At 64.3% G+C, this 16,857-nt stretch overlaps 1 protein-coding gene across 2 annotated transcripts; it reads left to right on the forward strand.

The window, feature by feature from the left end:
* Nucleotides 1-393: 393 nt before the first annotated feature.
* On the forward strand, nucleotides 394-16,251 carry CPLX2 (complexin 2). 2 transcript variants are annotated; one of them, XM_054841479.1, is made up of 5 exons: nucleotides 394-534; nucleotides 4,927-5,025; nucleotides 13,838-13,945; nucleotides 14,448-14,623; nucleotides 14,793-16,251. In XM_054841479.1, the coding sequence occupies exons 3-5, from the start codon at nucleotides 13,915-13,917 to the stop codon at nucleotides 14,988-14,990; spliced, it is 405 nt and encodes a 134-aa protein (XP_054697454.1). In that variant the 5' UTR covers nucleotides 394-534; nucleotides 4,927-5,025; nucleotides 13,838-13,914; the 3' UTR covers nucleotides 14,991-16,251. The 2 variants fall into 2 exon arrangements, with proteins under 2 accessions (XP_054697454.1, XP_054697455.1); XM_054841480.1 differs by lacking the exons at nucleotides 394-534; nucleotides 4,927-5,025 and adding an exon at nucleotides 11,775-11,820.
* Nucleotides 16,252-16,857: the final 606 nt, after the last annotated feature.

Genomic DNA, 16,857 nt, shown 5'->3' on the forward strand with positions numbered 1-16,857 from the left:
TAGGGGGTCAGGAAGGATGGCCAGGTACTGGGGAAATGCTGGGTACTGGGGAAACAGGGGTGGCCAAGAAATGGGGGGCACTGGGAGGCATGGCCAGGTACTGGGAGGGATGCCTGGGTACTGGGGGGCAATTGCTGGGTGCTGGGGGGCATACCCGGGTACTGGGGGGATGGCTGGATAGCAGGGGTGCAACTGCGGGGTACCGAGGGGGGCAGCTAGGTACCGGGGGGGGCAATTACCGGGAACCGAGGGGACCTGCCGGGCAGCAGCGGCGGCAATCGCCGGGTACCGGAGGGGAATTGCCGGCTGCGGGGAAGGAAGGCCGGGGCCGGGGGCCGCCGCCGGGGGCGCGGGGCGGAACGGGGGCGGGTACGGAGCCGGCCCCGCCCGGGAGGCCGTGCGGCGGAGGGGGAGCCAGCACCGGGCCCCCCCCCATCCCCGTACCGCTACGGCTCCCGCCTCCCTTCCGGCGGCGGCTCCTTCCCTGCGCCGGGGGCGGACGGGGCGGACCGGAGCCGCGCCGAGCCCAGCCAGGTGGGTGCGGGGCCGGGCCGGGGCCGGGGCCGGGGGCGGGCCCGCCGTGCCGCAGAGCTCGGGGGGGGGCCGGGAACGGGCACGGGCACAGGAACCGGCCCGCCGAGCCTCCCGGGGCCGCCGGCTTATGTAACGGGGCGGCGGCCGCGGGGATGTGGGATGCGGTATGCGGTGCGGGATGCGGGGAAGGATGCGATGCAGGATGCAGGTGCGGGATGCGAGTGCAAGATGCAGGGCTGAGCGGTGCGCGCCCGGACTGCGCCCCCGCAGGGCTCGGGGAGGGGGGGGCGCCGATCTGAAAGGGATGGCAGGAGAAGGGCTGTCACCCCTCGGACAGCGGTTTGCACTCCCCCCCTCCAGCCTCTCCGTGTCTGGCCATCCCTGCGGGGATGCTCTGGAGAGCGGGGCCGTGGGCGAGGAGAGGAGGCAACCTTCTCCCCCCATTACCCCTTGCCTGCACCCGGGGAGGCTCCATGCAGCCTTCTGCTGTGGGGAGCTCCTGGTACCCCATCAGGTTCTTCCCATGCCTCTCCGTCATATCTCCCTCCTCCATCCTGCTCCCCGCTGCTAAGTCCAACCACTCGTGGGGCATCCCAGCTGCATGGTCCCCTCCATGGTCCCCCGGTCCCCAGGCTCCAGCCCCTCTCCCCACTACACAATCCCTCTGGGATCCTTCTGATGCCCCACACTCGAGCTCCTCTCCCCACTGTGTCCCCAGTGCCGTGGCTGCAGCACATGAGGCAGGTGGCTGCCGTGATCCAGGCCTGGCAGCACGCGGTGGCACTGTCACCCACATGGCACAAGCGTGACCGGGCACCCGCTGCCCGAGGCAGGCAGTGCGGTGAGTCAGAGCAGTGAAGCAGGGCTGGAACCTTTGCTCAGGACAGGGCTGACGGCTCAGGGCTTCTCCGTGCGACCAGCCAGGCTTGGTGGGCAGTGGCAGCCACTGGCTGAATTTGGTGAAGGAGCTGGAGAGATTCAAGTAAAGCCAAGGTGCTGGGTTTGGCAAATAGAGGATGAGGAAGGATGGGCCGGGCTTGCAGAGCAGAGAGGTGTCCTCCCTGCCAAACCTGCCCTCATCCCTCCAAGGCCACAGGATCCCAAGGGGTGCCAGGATGGGCTCTGACATGGCTGGGAGAAACAGGGAGCTCAGCCCCTGGCTGGCAGCACTGCTCTGGGTGTCCAACTCTCACCATCCTGGGGAAACTGGAGACAGCTCAGCTGAGACAAACCAGCACAGAAAAATGTCTCAAAGTCTCCCTTGGCTGTGGGCTGAGTGTTTGTTTCTTCGATTGCCTTGCGTGATAACATTAGTATTGAAATGACCTCAACCAGACAGAGCTATTAACACCTCGCAGCGCTGGAGGATGATTGTGGTTCGCACCTTGGCTCTTCCCCGGGTTTCTACAGAGGCTGCTGCCAGGCACAGCCCAACAGGCCCGGTGCTGCTTGTCAGGAGCCGAGGGGAGCTGTGTTGAGTTGAGCACCGGAGCTGAGAGGTCCCAGTGGAGGTCCAATATTGCAGAAGAACCCTCTCGGGAGGAGATGGTGACGGCTGGCAGCATGGCACAGCTCCCCTCCCAGTGCTGGGCACCCGTGTGCCCCCATGGCCCAGAGCTGGAGAGGTCTGGTCTGGCAGGTGGGCACGGGCACTGCAGCCTGGGCTGACGCCTTTCCCACCGGCACTGAGCCCAAGCGCTTGGGCATCACACGCTGCCCAAGCAGCTGGGGCTGGACCCCCGTGCCCAGAGCAGGACCTTCCCAGCGGCCAGAGGATCTCTGCTCTCGTCCACAGCCTCTGCGTGTTCCTGGCCAGTCCTCCCCATTTGTTCTTATGCCAGCATCATCCTCGAGTTTAAACGATCCTTCTCCCTCCCCAGTGTTTACTCGCCGGGTGTATTTATAGAGAGCAATCAGGCCTGCTCAGCCAGGGTAAACAAGCTGCGCTCCTGCGGGCTGCTCTCGCGTGAGCGCTCTCTGCTCGCTCGTCCCAGGAGCTTTCCCCTCCGCCTCTCTCGGCTCTGCGGAGCCTTCCTGGCTGCAGAGACCCAGACCGTGTGCCTTGTCCAGCTGTGGGCTCCCCGGGCCATGCCTCCAGGCTCCAGCGTATTGTCAGGTTGCCCAGTGCGTCACCAGGAGCTACTGTCACCTTTTCTGTGACGTTCTGCACCACAGGTGCCTGCTCCTCCTGTAAGCAGCCAGGTCAGCAGGTCCATCCCTCTCTAGCTGGTGCCACCGACTCCTGCTATAACACTCACCAGAGGCTCAGAAACATTGCTCATCTCAGCCAAATCCCAGAGCCCCATGATGGTGTGACCCAGACCTGCCCCGGTCCATGGCAAGATGAAGTCTGCAAGAGATGTTGAGATTTTTGAGTCTGAGGGTCTGCTTTTTGAAGGCACAGCAGGTTGGCTCAGGTACGAAGCTGATGCCAACCCCAGGCAGGTCACAAGAGCATTTCCCTTAGGCAGGAGAAGTGCTTTGAGATTCGGCCCAGAGTTTCCCGCAGCACCCCACTGCTTCCCTTCCCCAGCCCACCCTCCTCTGCAGACATTTGGACAAGCTCAGCTATAAAAGCAGGGTGCCGAGAGCCGGACGTGCCAAAGCAGAAGAGCTGTGGACTCACTAATGGTCTCATCTTGAGCATTAAGTTTTCCCTGGATACTGTCTTGTGTCCAGACCTCGGGTGGATAAAAGCAGCCCTGCCAGTGCCTGAGGGCACCGCAGCCCCTGGAGCTGGGGGTGTCCTGGCACTATCACCCTGCTCTGCTCTTCCCTATCCTCTGCTTTTGGCTGCAGTTGATGTCTGGTTGCCTGGACAGACAGACTGAGCTAGTGCAGCTGTCCAGGTGAGACGCAGGCTCTGCCCATTGCAAAGGCAGGAAAAAAAGCACTTTAGTCTGTCTCAGGAAAAAACCCAAAAAAACCCAAAAAAACCCCCTGCAGGGATCAGAGCAGCACCCCCTTGGGCCCTCTGCATCGTCTTGGGTCCCCAGGCAGGGGGTCCTCACTCTTCCCACCCTCTGGAGTTTCAGCACAGAACGGCTAATGGTCGACAAAGCAGGGGACTGATCCTGTCCCAGCCCAGCTTGTCTCCTTGGTGCTGAGCTGTCTGGAAACCAGCCACCCCAGGCGCGTGTCCTCGCAGCACTCTGCAGCCAGTCTTACCCCGCTCCCCAGCCTTCCCACATCCCAAAGGAGGCAGCGGTTGTCCCCAGCAAAGGTCACCTTCATGCTGCTGCTGAGCCCTTTCCAGGCTGAGCTTGTAGCGCTGCATTTCCCAGGGAAGCAGTCGCAGTTCTGGGGTCTTCTCAGGGGTCCCACTGGGGACCCTCCGCCCCTTCCCCACAGCCCCCAGAGCTTGAGGTCCCCTGGGTGAGCCTGCACCCTCCCCAAACCCGTGTGGAGCACTCCTGCTCTGTAATGCTTTTAAAAATGCAGGCTCCATCCATCCCAGCCCCTGCTACTCCAGCGTCGCTGTTTGCCTGTGTTTCCCCTGGCTCCCCTGGGTCATATATTTATCTCCAATTTGCCAAAGCCTCCCTACTTCCCCAGGGTGAAGGAAAAGCCTTTGCTCAAAGTCAGGATGAATTTGTAACTTCCCCAGGAACCTGCTCCCCGAGTCACAGAGCGCAAATCACACTTGCGGCACACGTCGTCATGGCACCAGCCACACCACAAGGACAGGCCACCCCGAGAAACTGCCGGTGCGGCACCCAGCACCCTGGTACCACAGCCCCCGCCCAGGCCAGCGTCTTCCAGGAGCACCCCCTGGGTCTCCCCAAGCATCACAGGGGGACTTCAAGGACATTCAGGGAAGGAACAAGATCCCCGAGCAGAAGCTTCCTGAGGTCTGGCAGAAGTGGGGAGCCCGGAGCAGGTCCAGACTTTCTCAAATTGCAAAGTCGGAGCAAGGGCTTTTGTTTGGTGGCTTGTTTTAACTTGCCATTATGTTCTCCAGAGAAGAAATTCATCATGTGCAAGCTGAGGAAGGCACAGTTAATGTGAAAATGTAAAACCCTCAAAGAGTTGAGAGCCCTCTAAATATTTAATGAAGGCATCCAAACTGACGGGTGTCTGCAGAGACGGCCAGGAGCCCTCTGCCAGCAGCAGAGATGGTGGGAGAGGAGCAAAGACCCTGACGGGCTGCCGCCTCCTGCAGCCTGTCACCCTCTGCGCACCCCGCTGGGCTCCCACATGTGGGGAGACCGTTCATCTTGGCAGCAGGTCACTTCTATCCTTGGAGGTCAGGATGCAGGGGGGTGCACAGACCCACCCTGGGCCCCCCGGGTGGAGGGAGGGAGCAGCTCTGTCCATCACCCATCAAGTGATTCTGCTTTGTCCACTGTCCGGTCCTGGGGCTGATCCTCTCACTGTCGGTGTCTCCCGCAGGCCCTGCTCTCCCTGCGATGCCCAGCCACCCCTGCGAGCTCCTCATCCTCCTGCATTAGGTGCCGAAGCCTGCGGACACCCGGCGCTGCACGCACCAAGGTAGGCAGCGCTGCCTGACCACAGACATGGTGCAGGCATGGGATGGAGGGCAGATGCGGGGGTAACTCCTGGGGCTGCCTCAGCAGAGCCAGTCGGGCCCCCCCAGGGCAGGTGGTTCATCATGGGCATCCTGGCGAGACCCCAGTGCAGGGCCAGAGGCATCCGGACCAGCTCAGGACCAGGCTGTGGCCACGGGAGCGAGGAGCAGCTGGGGCTCCAGGGCGGATGCTGGGCACAGTCCTGCCTGGGGACCATGGCAGGTGATGGTGACTGTGGAGCTGGCGTGGGGCCAAGGAGTTTTCTTTTTTTTTTTTTGCCTTTGAAAGCCCCCAGATGGGAAAGGTACGCGCCAAACCCCACTGCAAGCAGCCAAGAATGAATTTTCTGGCCAGAGCCCCAGCAGCTCTTGGAGCAGTGCCGTGCCTGTCCAGCGTCGTGCCGCAGCGGAAACCCCAAGCGCAGGCAGGCTGGGGGAGGTCTCAGCCGGGGTGGGCAGTGAGCCCCCCACCCATCCCAGCTGCTCCCCCCCCCCGGCGCAGGGTTCTCACTCCTCCCAGCGCCCCAAGCCAGGGCAGCGCAGGATCATCCCGCTCCCACCAAGCTGCAGCTTGGCTGGAGCCCAGACACCCAGATGTCCCCCCCACGCTGCCACAGAGCCCCCCACCGTGCAGCCATCTGCTGCTGTCGGAGGACAGGGCGTCCCCAGCGTTGTGGCCCTCGGCCGGCTCTGTTGCCCAGGGCATCTCAGCTCCCAAACCTCCCCTCTCATGGGGTGCAATGGGCCCTTCTCCCCCAGGAAGGCAGATGCTCTCCCAGAGCCAGGCTGGGAGTTTGGGAAGAGCAGGACCACCTGTGACGGCATCCCCGCTCCCCTCTTCCTCCTGCTCCCCAGCTTCGGAGGTGCGGGGGGGGGTTAAAGCACCCCAGGCTCTCTGCCCTCATCTGGGAAGCACCAAAGAGCTTGCAGAATCTTTGCAAAACCAGCACCTGTATCAGCATGAGGCTGAACCCCAGGGAAGCAGCACCCAGGGTCTCATTTTTGAGGGCACTTCAGCTGGAGGGGGGATGGGTGGGGGCTGCTGCTGCTCTGCTGTGATCTGGATGCCCAGTCTTGAGCTAATCGTGCCCTTGTCCTTCATGCCTTTCCCCCACCAGTGAAATGAGGGTGGGTATAACCCCTCCAAGGCTTTCTGCAGGGAGCGGGTGCCCAAATCCCATCCTGAGACGGAGCCAGGAGGGGACCCTCAGGCACCCACTCCTCACACAGTCCTGACCACCTCCGTCATCGGCGCCTGCACTGGCCCTGCATGTCCCTGCCGGGGACCTGGGGATGGAAATCAGTATGTGCAAGGGCTGGCTCCTTCCCCAAAGGCGATGGCAGGGGTGATGGGGAGGGATGAGGAGGCAGCGCGGGGGCTCAGCGGGGCTTTTATCTGCTCCCCGACTGGTGCCTGGTGTGCTGCGCCCAGCTCCACTCTGCACCGGCCCCTGCAGAGCCGTGCGGGTGTGCGTGCCTGCCATAAATATTGATGGGGTGGACTCAGCGCAAGTGTGCTTTTATATACGGCGATTGGGATGTAAATGCTATAAGTACCTGCTGTGTGGGTAGGAGAAAGCGGTGTAGGTGATAGCACCAAGGCTGAATGCACTGTGGCTTTTTTACAGGGAGGTGGGATCCATCCTGCGTGGGGTGGGGAGGTGGGAAGCGGCCGGGTGAGTAACTCCAGGGGCATAAACCTGTTTGGGGAATTGGCCAGACCTGCAGCAAGCCTAAATCTTCCAGCTGAGACTGCAGTGAGCCACCACAGCTCCCACAGCCTGCTCCCAGCACAGCCATGCCAGGATAAACAGCGAGGGGCTGCAGTGCCTCTGTTTAATAATGCATGGCACAGAGGCACCGGACACACGCTGAGAGCCAGAAGCCATGGGGACAAGGAGTCACCGCTGCAGTGCTTGACCGGCAGGTTCCATCCTGGTGTCCCCCGACACTCACGGGACATGGACACCTTGGGGCTCTGGGCTGCCCTGAGACTGGGGCTGGGTGAGCAGAGCTCCCCGTCACAGGACACAGAGCAGCGGTGGCAAAGCCAAGGCACTCGGTCACGCAGAGGCTGACATCCCAGCTGCGCTGGATGCTTCTTAGCTGGAGCCTGGTCCCTGTCCCCTTGGGCGTGGGGAGATTCAGCCCCTCCATGACTGTCTCTCACACAGATGTAGGCATAGATGGTCTTTTTGGGGAGCTCTGGAGGGCTGAGCAGCACTGGGAGCACCCCTCTCTCTCTGGCATCCTCCTGGGACACCACTAAGCTGGGAAGAGCTGGAAGCTGTGGGCTTGATCCCCTCCTCGCTCCATCCCTCCTTTAGCTGCAGCCACCCCAACTTGCACGCTGGCTGCCATGCCCAGGACGAGCAGGCAGTAGTTCACAACCAGCTCCTGCAAATGGCCCCCCCAGGGGATGCACGCATCCCTCATTGCATGCGGTGCTGTTATCCAGCCCCGTCGACCATCTGCCACAGCAGCTCCCCGCCACCCACTCCCCGGCCCATGCTGCGCCCCGCGGCACGGAGCTGGGCAGGGATGGGCTGGGGATGCCCAGCACACCCCCCCACCCCACGGGCAGGAGCCTGGCAGGAGGAGGCAGACGGGTCTAGGAGAGCGATGCTGACGGGGCTGTGGTAGTGATGCAGATGGGTCTGCAATACTGATGCCGACGGGGCTGTGGTACTAATGCAGACGGGCCTGCGACAGTGATGCAGGAGAGCAGGAAAAGCTGCAGCATCAGCCCAGGGCCTCTGTGGCTGCAGGGGTGCTTTGCTGTGCCTGTGCAGAGCAGGGCACAAGGAGGGCAGCAGGCAGGAGCCTCCCCCATCCAGCCAGCAAAGCCTGGAGCCGGGGAGACCCTCAGGGCATGGGGCCAGTAGAAGCACTCTATGAGGGTGGCTCCAGGAGCAGATTTGGCCTGTTTTCTCTGTCCCTCTCTGGTGAGCTCAGGGGGCCCTGCCACCCCCAGACCCCCACCGCGGTGCTGCTCCCACAGTTGGGAGAGCATCGCAGGGCAGCTGGCATCAAGCCACAGCATGAGCCCACCTCCCTCCCCACCAGCCCCAGGGCTCATGGCACGCTCCCATGCCAGCCCTGCAGTGAGACCCACGTACACACCCTGTGCCTGGCATGCAGGGCATAACGGGGAGTGGGTGCTGGGGAGGCACCCACATCTTGCTGCAGGGACAGAGTGGTATCCCCGGCGTCCCAGGGGCTGGACGTCGGCAGCTCTGAGCATTGCATGCCCCCCTGAGCACAGTGTAACAGAGTGACCCTGGGTCCCCCTCGCTTCACGTGGTGTCACTGGCAGGCGGGACAGCAGGGGTGGCAGAGGCTGTCCCTGCAGTCTGTGCTCAGCCACTGCGCTGGAGGGTCTGGCTCCAGCCTGATGCTACAGCACACTGGTGCCTGTCCCTGTCTCTGTCCCCACCAGGCACCAGCCCCAAGGGGCCGGGGCTGCTCTTCAGAGGCTGCAGCTGCTGCATGTTTCGTGCTGCCTCTTCCCCTTCTCTTCGCTGCTGTTTTTGTTTTGTTTAAGAGGCTGGGTTACGAATTTTAAACAGGCTCCTGAAAAACCCAATTACCTCCAGAAGACAACCTGATAAAAGCTGCCTAAGTGGCACTGTGGAAATCGCCTTGTGCAGCAGCCGAGGGAAAACCAACATAACAAAGCCTTTGGAAATGGAGTTAACCACTTTTAATCCCTTGGTACGATGAGAAGGACCAATAATTATTTTCTGCAGAGTTGCGGGGGGGACAAAAGTGAAAAAACTGCCCTGTGCTAATGGGTGGCAGCAGGCCGGGCTGGTGGTGCTGCAGGGATGTGTGCAGGTATTCAGGCACCCGCTTCCCTCTGTCTGCAAGCTTTGCAAGGGCCCGTTGAGGCTGTGACCTTGCAGGGTCCCCGTGTGGCTGTGGGGCCTGGGGACGATGCTGGCAGCGGGATGGGCAGGTGCCGCTTAGGGCATTGCTGGTGGTGGATGCGGTGGGCGATGCGGCAGCGGAAGCCAGCCCCGTGCCCTTTCTCTGGGCGCCCGCGGGGAGCGGAGTGAAACTCTGCTGGGGCCCTGGCACCCGTGCCAGCTCCATCCCTGCTGCGCTGCCCCCGCGAGCCGGCATGGAGGCGACTTGCAGGACTTGGCAGCACTGAGAGCTTCCTCCTCCATCTGGCCACGGCACTGTCCCCCCCATCCCTCCCATCCCTCCCCGTCCCTTCCCTTCCTGCCTCCCACAGCAGCCCCAGGCAGCCACCCAGCAGGTGACACTGCCCAGGACAATGCCAGGGAACAGCTGTGCCTAAGGAGTGCCCGCATTGGGCACAAGCAATCTCCTAGCACCAGGAGCATCCTCCAAACACCTGCCAGAGCCAGCCTGGCTCTGGAACTGCGGGGCTCCCATGGGCCCATCCCTGTCCCAAGAGCAGGGATGTCCGCAGGGGCGTGCAGGGCACAAGGACAGAGACAATGCCCAGGGCTGGTGATGAGCCCCTGGCTGCCCTTCCCACGGGAGCCTGGCTGACGGGGCAGAGCTGGGTGCCTGCCAGCCTGCCGGCTGTGGTTGCGCTGCCGGCACCAGCAGCTGGAACGCTGGGGCAGTTGGCCACAGCTCACATGAGCCTTGTGCTTCCCGTGGCAGCAGGGACTGGGGCTGCTTTGCCCACCTCCCCCTGGCCAGCCCACACCCCAAGTGGGATCCCACGCTTTGGGACAGTTCTCCAGGCCACTGAGCCCCAAGGAGGGCAAGCCCAGCTTAGCGCTGGTTGCTGGCACAAGGGACGGTCCTGCCAGCTTGGCCATAGCTCATACTGGGAGCAGTCCCTGGGTACGCTGGGAGCTACTGAGGGAGGATGCACTTAATGAGCCGAGGCATCTCCAAAGATTGAAAGATTCAAGGACCCATCCCAGGAACAAAAGGAGGCGTTTGTCAGGCACTGAGAGACGGGCTCGTTAATTCCTCCTGGCTGTCACACTTATCTGTAATGAATTTGTGCTCCGCTGTATTATTTTTAATACAATAGGAGCGGTGCTGCCCGCCCACCGCCCGGCTGCCGGGAGCGCTGACGTCAGCGCCCGGAGCAGGGCTGCCGCAGGACGGACAGACGGACAGACGGGCCAAGCATTGGCCTATCCCACTGCCCACACACTCGTCCCACCAGGTCCTGGTGGGCAGAGTGGGGCTGGGTGCGAGGCAGGAGCATTTTTTTCCATTGAAGGTGGAAAAATGAGTTGTTGGTCGATGCCATGGTGGAAGGAGAATGCAGGCTTGGGGCTGGCAGAGATGGGGTGCACTGGGAGAGGATTTTGGGGAGTGGTAAGAGGGGGGTTAACAAGAAGGCAATGTCCTTGATCTATTGTCCCCATGCCGAGACCCGTCCATGGCAGCAGCCACGTGTCAGGGCAGGAGCAGGCAGAGGGTGCACACACGCAGGTCTGCTGGTGCTGTGTCCCTCTGGAGGTGCTGGGCTGGTACAAGCGTGCCACGGTTCCAGCCCCCCTGCCTGCTGCCCCACATCCCTCATCACCCCTGTCCTCCCCACAGCAGCCCCGGCAGTGCCCAGCAGCACCAGCAGCATCTCCGCAGCCCGCGCCACCAGGTTTGTGGGGGCATCTGCAGCCCATCCCAGCTCCCAGCAGCCTCCCACAAATGGAGGTGGTGTCCCCCCAAAACAACCCTGCACCTAGACCCTCTCCAGCACTTTCCTGGGCCGTAGCCACGAGCATCCCTGCAGGGCTGCTCCTCCAGAGCCTCACCATTAAACACTAGCTATCCCAAAGCCCGGCTCAGAGCACCACTAATCTGATTGCAAAGGGCTCATCTTGTTTCTAATAACCCAGGGCTGGATTAATTAGGAGGCGCCGACTACCCGTCTGCAGGGTGGCAGGGCACACGCTCGTCCCCAGCACCTCTCTGCACTGGGATGAGGATGGGGGACCCGGGGGACCCCTGTCCCGCAGCGGGGGGGGCGCGGCAGGATGGGCTGCAGGACGCCCTCTCCCTTTGGGCAGGCACAGGGGGGCTAGCAGGGTGGTACCCCCCTTTTCCTTCCCGGGGAAGGGAGTCCTGAGCTCTGTGGGCATCATGGCTGTGCAGCCCCTCCCAGCATTTCCTGCCTGAACACCCCCTGCTCGCCGTGGGACCCCCGGGGGGGCAGCACCAAAATTCCAAAGCTGGGGCCTCTGAGCAGCGGCTGCTGGCGCTGGGGCCGAGGTGATTTATCAGGGACTTTAATTAAAAGTCCCGCAGCTGCCCTGCACCGCTGCGGAGGGGGACGGGGTGCAGCGGCTCGGGGTGCTGGGTGAGGGAACAGCGAGGTGCGGGAATTGGGGGGTGGCGGGGGGCAGCTCCCCGGTGGCTCCGGCTGATTAATGCCTCGTTTCGCCCATTAATTGCCGCGGAGGTGAATCAACCCCGCGCAGGACGCGCTCCCCCCGCCCCTCCATCCCTCCGCTGCGGGAGCGCTGGAAGGGCCCGGGGGGGCCCCGTCCGCATCCTGGGGAGCGGTGTGGGGTCCCCAGGGCTCCCCCCCTCCCGGGCACCGGAACGTTTCCCCGAGGGTCGTGCGGCGTTTTCGGGGGGGGTGGTCCCCGGGTCTCCGCATCCCCCCCCGTGAGGGGCCGGGTTGCGCGGTGGCGGGGCGAGGGGTGTCGCCCCAGGCGGGCCCACGCGTGCCGCCGGGGGCGGGCGAGGGCCGGGCCGCGGCGGGGCGGGGCGGGAGGGCGGAGCGGCGGCAGCGGAGAGCGGCGGCGGAGCCGGTGAGTGCCGCGCCGGTGCTGAAGGGACAGCGCCGCCGCTGCGGCACCGGGCGGCCCCGGGCGGCGGGCGGGGCCCCGCGCCGCATCCACCGGGGGGGGGGCGACCGGCGGGTCCCCCCGGCACCGCGTCCCCTGCACGACACCCCACCCCACCACCCCCCCGCGGCTCCCGCCCTTCCCGCGTCCCTGCGCCCCCCCCCTCCCCCCCGCGTCCCCGGTGTCCCCTGCGCCCCCCGTGCGTGTCCCCCGTCCTGGGTCCCCCCCGCGTCCTCCGTGTGCCTGCGCCCCCCCCTCGAGGTGCGTCCCCCGTGTTCCGCACCCCCATGCGGTCCCGGTGTCCCCCGCATGCCGGGTCTCCCCTACGTCCCGTGTCCCCGGCGCCCTCCGGTGTCCCCCGCCCTCCCGGCGCCCCACCGTGTCCCTGCGTCGCTGCAGCCCGTGCGGTCCCGGCGTCCCAGCGCCTGCCGGTGTCCCCAACGAACCCCGGTGCTGCTGCACCCCCCTCCCCACGCGGCCCCGGTGTCCCGGTACCCCCGTGCCCCAGCGGCCCCCGGTGTCCCCTGCACCCTCCCTGCGGCCCCAAGGCTCAGCGCAGTACCGCCTGGAGGAGCCCCCCCGGTGCCGCGGGGTGCCCCGGGGCTGGGAGCAACAAACTTCCCCGGGTCCCGGTTCGTGGAGCCCCCCCACAGCCCACCGTGGGGACCCGGGGAGGGGGGACCCGCGAGGCTGCGGCACCCACTGGGGGCGCGCACACGCACACATGCACTGCAAACTGCACACCCAGGCTGTGAGCACAGCCTGCAGCCCCCCGCACACACACGGGGCACGCGGGGGGCACAGGCACACCCCCCACACACACACTGCCTGCAGTCCCCCACATGCACATGCACACAGAGCATGCAAACAGCCTGCAACACCCCCACATGTACACACACGCGGCACAGTCTGCAAATTTGTGTGCACACCCCCCCATACAGCCTGCAAACCCACGGACCTTCACACACAGCCCCCCCCCCACACACTAACACAGCTTGCAACCCCCCCTACAGTGTGCAAACACATACACGCAGCGCAAACACACACAGCGCGCACAAACACAGCCTGAAAACCTGTGCGTACACACTCACCCATGCAAGCCGTTGGACATATATCCGCAGAGCTTGCAAACCCTGAAACTCATGCACGCACACACTCAAAGCTTGCAAACAGGCTGCAAACCCGCACACCGTGTGGGCACACGCAGCTTGCAGCCCCACAGATTTAGACACACACACGCATCTGCACACACCCCCATGCACAACAGCCTGCAGCTACCTGCAAACACACCTCTTGACCAAACACAGCCTGCACATACAGCTCACACACACACACACAAAATGCATGCAGAGTATGCACACACATGCTCTGTCCTACACATGCAGTGCCCCTGCACACTGTCACCCATCCCCAACACCCCACAGCAATCACACACAGTCACAGGCTGCTGCCTGCAACCCCTACAGCCCCCAAACACGGTCACAACCTGCCAACGGGCTCTTCTCCGTCCCTCTGCAGAGCACAGGCATTGTGATAGACGCACGTACACGCACACAGCATCCCATGTCTGGCCGCATCGTACCGGCATCCCCAGTCAGGATCTGTCGTGTCCCCCCCCAAAGCAGGGGCACACGGTGGGTGGTGGTGTGGTGGCTTCCTATCTTACTGTACTCCAGGCAGCACCCCAGGGCTCCCAGGCTCCTGCTGCCCTACTGAGGGCAGTGCTGAGGTGGAAAGTCCCTCTGGAGTCCCTGCCTTGGTCCCTCCACAGGTCCCCAAGGCCAGTGGGGATGTGGGGAGGGGGCTGAAGAGAGCTGCCAGCAGGCAGATCTGCCCACCCTCTGCCCGTCCTGGAAGGCATTTGGGGCTGGAGATGCAGAGGGTGCAAACTGCAGCCCCAGGGACCATCCCATCCCTCATGACTGCATGGTGGGGACCATGTGCACAGCATTCCCAACCGTGTCCCTTTCTGCCCACACAGGTGGCCCTGGTTGGCGAGCCCAGACGGCAGTGGATGAGTGCTGGGCACTGGCCTAGCCGCACGTGCACACCGGCACCATGGACTTCGTCATGAAGCAAGCGCTGGGCGGTGAGTGGGTGCTGTCCCCCCTCAGGGTCCCCCCTCCAGGAACAATGCCAGCCCAGCACCCCAGACAGCATGGTGGGAGGGAGATGGAGGGGGGGATGGAGCCATGGGAAGAGCTGCCGGCAGCAGGGAGCTGCTGCCAGAGCCCTCCAGGACTCCTGTTCCCGGTGCCGGCAGCTCCTGGCTGGGGAATCCCGGCTCTCCCGCTGCTAAGTGGGATTCCCTGGCGGGTCCCCTGGGTGCCAGCACCGAAGGAGCTGCCGACATCTCCCCCGGCTGACGCCAAACTAGGGCAGCGCAGCCAGCCTGCGGCACTCCCCATCCCCGCAGCCTCTGGAGCCCGTCTGCAGCTGGCTCTGGTGCAAGTGGCCCTGGGGACATCCTGAGTCGTCCTTGCCCAGGGCAGGGGGGGGCTCCGTGCCCTCCCTGCCTCTGCAGGGGCTTTGGCAGCCAGCGCCGGGCTGCAGTACCCTTGGGGACAGGCCGATGATCTTGTTCTGTGCAGGGGCCACCAAGGACATGGGGAAGATGCTGGGGGGTGAGGAGGAGAAGGACCCCGACGCACAGAAGAAGGAGGAGGAGAGGCAGGAGGCCCTGCGCCAGCAGGAGGAGGAGCGGAAAGCCAAGCACGCCCGCATGGAAGCCGAGCGGGAGAAAGTCCGGCAGCAGATCCGCGACAAGGTGGGCACGTGTCCCCTGCACCCATCCCTGCCCGCAGCACCCAGGGAGGGGCTGGGACAGGGAGCCAGCACAGCCAGGGAGGAGGGTGGCCCGAGGTGGCATGATGGGCGCCGAGCACAGTGTGGGCAGCACCTGCTGCCTGCCCTGCTGAGGGCCTGTGTTCTTGCAGTACGGGCTGAAGAAGAAGGAGGAGAAGGAGGCAGAGGAGAAAGCCGCGCTGGAGCAGCCGTGTGAGGGCAGCCTGACACGCCCCAAGAAGGCAATCCCAGCTGGCTGCGGAGACGAGGAAGAGGAGGAGGAGGAAAGCATCCTGGACACCGTCCTCAAGTACCTGCCTGGCCCACTGCAGGATATGTTCAAGAAGTAACAGCACCGCCAACCCTGCCATGGGGTGCTGGGGCACGGGCGCCCTCTCCCCTCTAACCCTCCATCAGTTCCCCTGGCTTGGGGGGGGTCCCCGCACCCCCTCCTGCCCTTTCCCCCAACCAGACCAAAAACCCGCCCCGTCCTGTCCAGGCAGGGCCCCCCCACCACGCCATGCCAAAGGGGAACTGCCCTGGCTGGACAGGGCGAACCGGGACCAAATGCACTGATGTAACCTCGCGGCAGGCTGGGGGCACCCCAAGCCCTACCGGCCCCCCCCCGGGGTGGCTCCCCGTGCCCCCTGCCCTGCACCTCCTGCCCTCCCGGGGGACCCCGGCAGGCCTCCACTCGCCTGCCCTCGTCCCCAGCACTGCCATCCCCCTACCCTGTCCCGCCCTGGGTCAAGCCCAAAGCACAAAGCCAGGCGCCCTGCCCACAGCTCCCCCATCCCCAGGCCCCGGGCACGGGGGTCCCCCGGGGCTGCCCAGTGTGCCCCAGCATCGGGGGGTTGGAGGGGACCCCTCTCCCCGCATCTCTGGCCCCATAGTTAAAGCCATATCAGTTAGACTGCAATACTTCAGCACCAGGAGGAGCGGGCGCCGCGCTCCGCCGACCGTGTACAAAGGCGCGTGCGGGGCAGGGACACCCCTGCCTCGTCCCCCCCACCCTGTCCCTGTTCCCCCCCCACCGCTCGCTCGTCTGTGTCTTGGCCCCGCTGGCCCCCGTTCTTGCATTAGTGTCTCTGTGCCAGGGTGCGCTCCGTCGCTCCATGCGTCCTCGTGTCCGCTGCTCACACTCCCACCCCCAAGTCCCCGCTGTCCCCGGGGCGCCCATGGCACTGAGCCATGAGCCCCCCACCGCGCTGCTGGGGCCCCTGCTCTGCCCCATGCAATAAAGCCAGTGCGGGGCCGAGAGCCGCTGGGCCAGTCCTGGGCTGGGAGTGCCCAGCTGCCCCCCACCCGACGCTGGACACACGGGTCCCCCCCGGGCCTGGGAAGGGATCCCTGGGCAAGCACCCCAGGATGTTCCAGGAGCTGCTGCTTGCACCCCAACAGGGGGATGCGGGAGTATGCCCTCACCCCAGCCCGTGTTCCTTGCCGCACCGTGCTCCCCCCTCCCCATGCTTCCTCCGCCACAGTCCCCAGCTGCTCACCAGGGCCCTCCCCGGGAAGTGGCGGGCGGTTTGGGGCCCCGCAGACATGCTGTGACCATCCTGCTCGAACTAGTCTTTGACAAACTAATAAAATAAAGAGATTTGTACATTGCTCCAGCTTCTCCTTGATCATTGCTTCCCTGGGGCCCTGCACCAGCTCCCTCACCCCTCCATCCCCCTTAAGGCTGAGACCTGACAGCTCATCACACTAGGGGAGGCCCCAGGGCTCATGCTGGGCAGCACTCAAAAGTGCCCAAGGGGAAGGGAGAGGCCGCACGTGGCTCCCAAAGCCCTGCTCAGTCCAGCCACCTCCCCACAGCCCTGTGTCCACCCCGCAGGCGCCCTCTCCGGGGTTGGGGACAAGGTAAAAAGCTGTTCCCATCCCACGGACATGGCAGGGGAGCTTCTGCCCCTTCCCCAACAGAATAACTGGGGATACCCCTGGGGTACAAGGGCTGTTTTTGGCGGGTCGCAGCCTTCTGCCCTCTCCCTCCCCCCCCAAGAGCAGGAACATGAGTCTACGGGCAGGCCCTGGGCAATGGGGCATGCCCCCCAGCCAGGCAGGGCCCCCGGCACTGCCAGGGCTTGGCACAACCCTGGAGGCCTCCGTCTGGAGCCAGCCTCAGCTTCAACTGATTTGCCATCATTTACCAGCAAAGAGCTCAGCTGTTACCCAGGCAGCATCAGCAGAGCAGTCACCTGGAAAAGCCTCTGTCAG

Source organism: Grus americana, chromosome 14 (genome assembly GCF_028858705.1).
Source record: "Grus americana isolate bGruAme1 chromosome 14, bGruAme1.mat, whole genome shotgun sequence".
Classification (NCBI taxonomy): domain Eukaryota; kingdom Metazoa; phylum Chordata; class Aves; order Gruiformes; family Gruidae; genus Grus; species Grus americana.

Bases quoted from the DNA above. Each gene is read 5' to 3' on its own strand.
- CPLX2 (XM_054841479.1), top strand. From the start codon at position 13,915: ATGGACTTCGTCATGAAGCAAGCGCTGGGCG. The intron at 13,946-14,447 runs GTGAGTGGGTGC...TGTTCTGTGCAG, and splicing joins CATGAAGCAAGCGCTGGGCG to GGGCCACCAAGGACATGGGG. The intron at 14,624-14,792 runs GTGGGCACGTGT...GTGTTCTTGCAG, and splicing joins GGCAGCAGATCCGCGACAAG to TACGGGCTGAAGAAGAAGGA.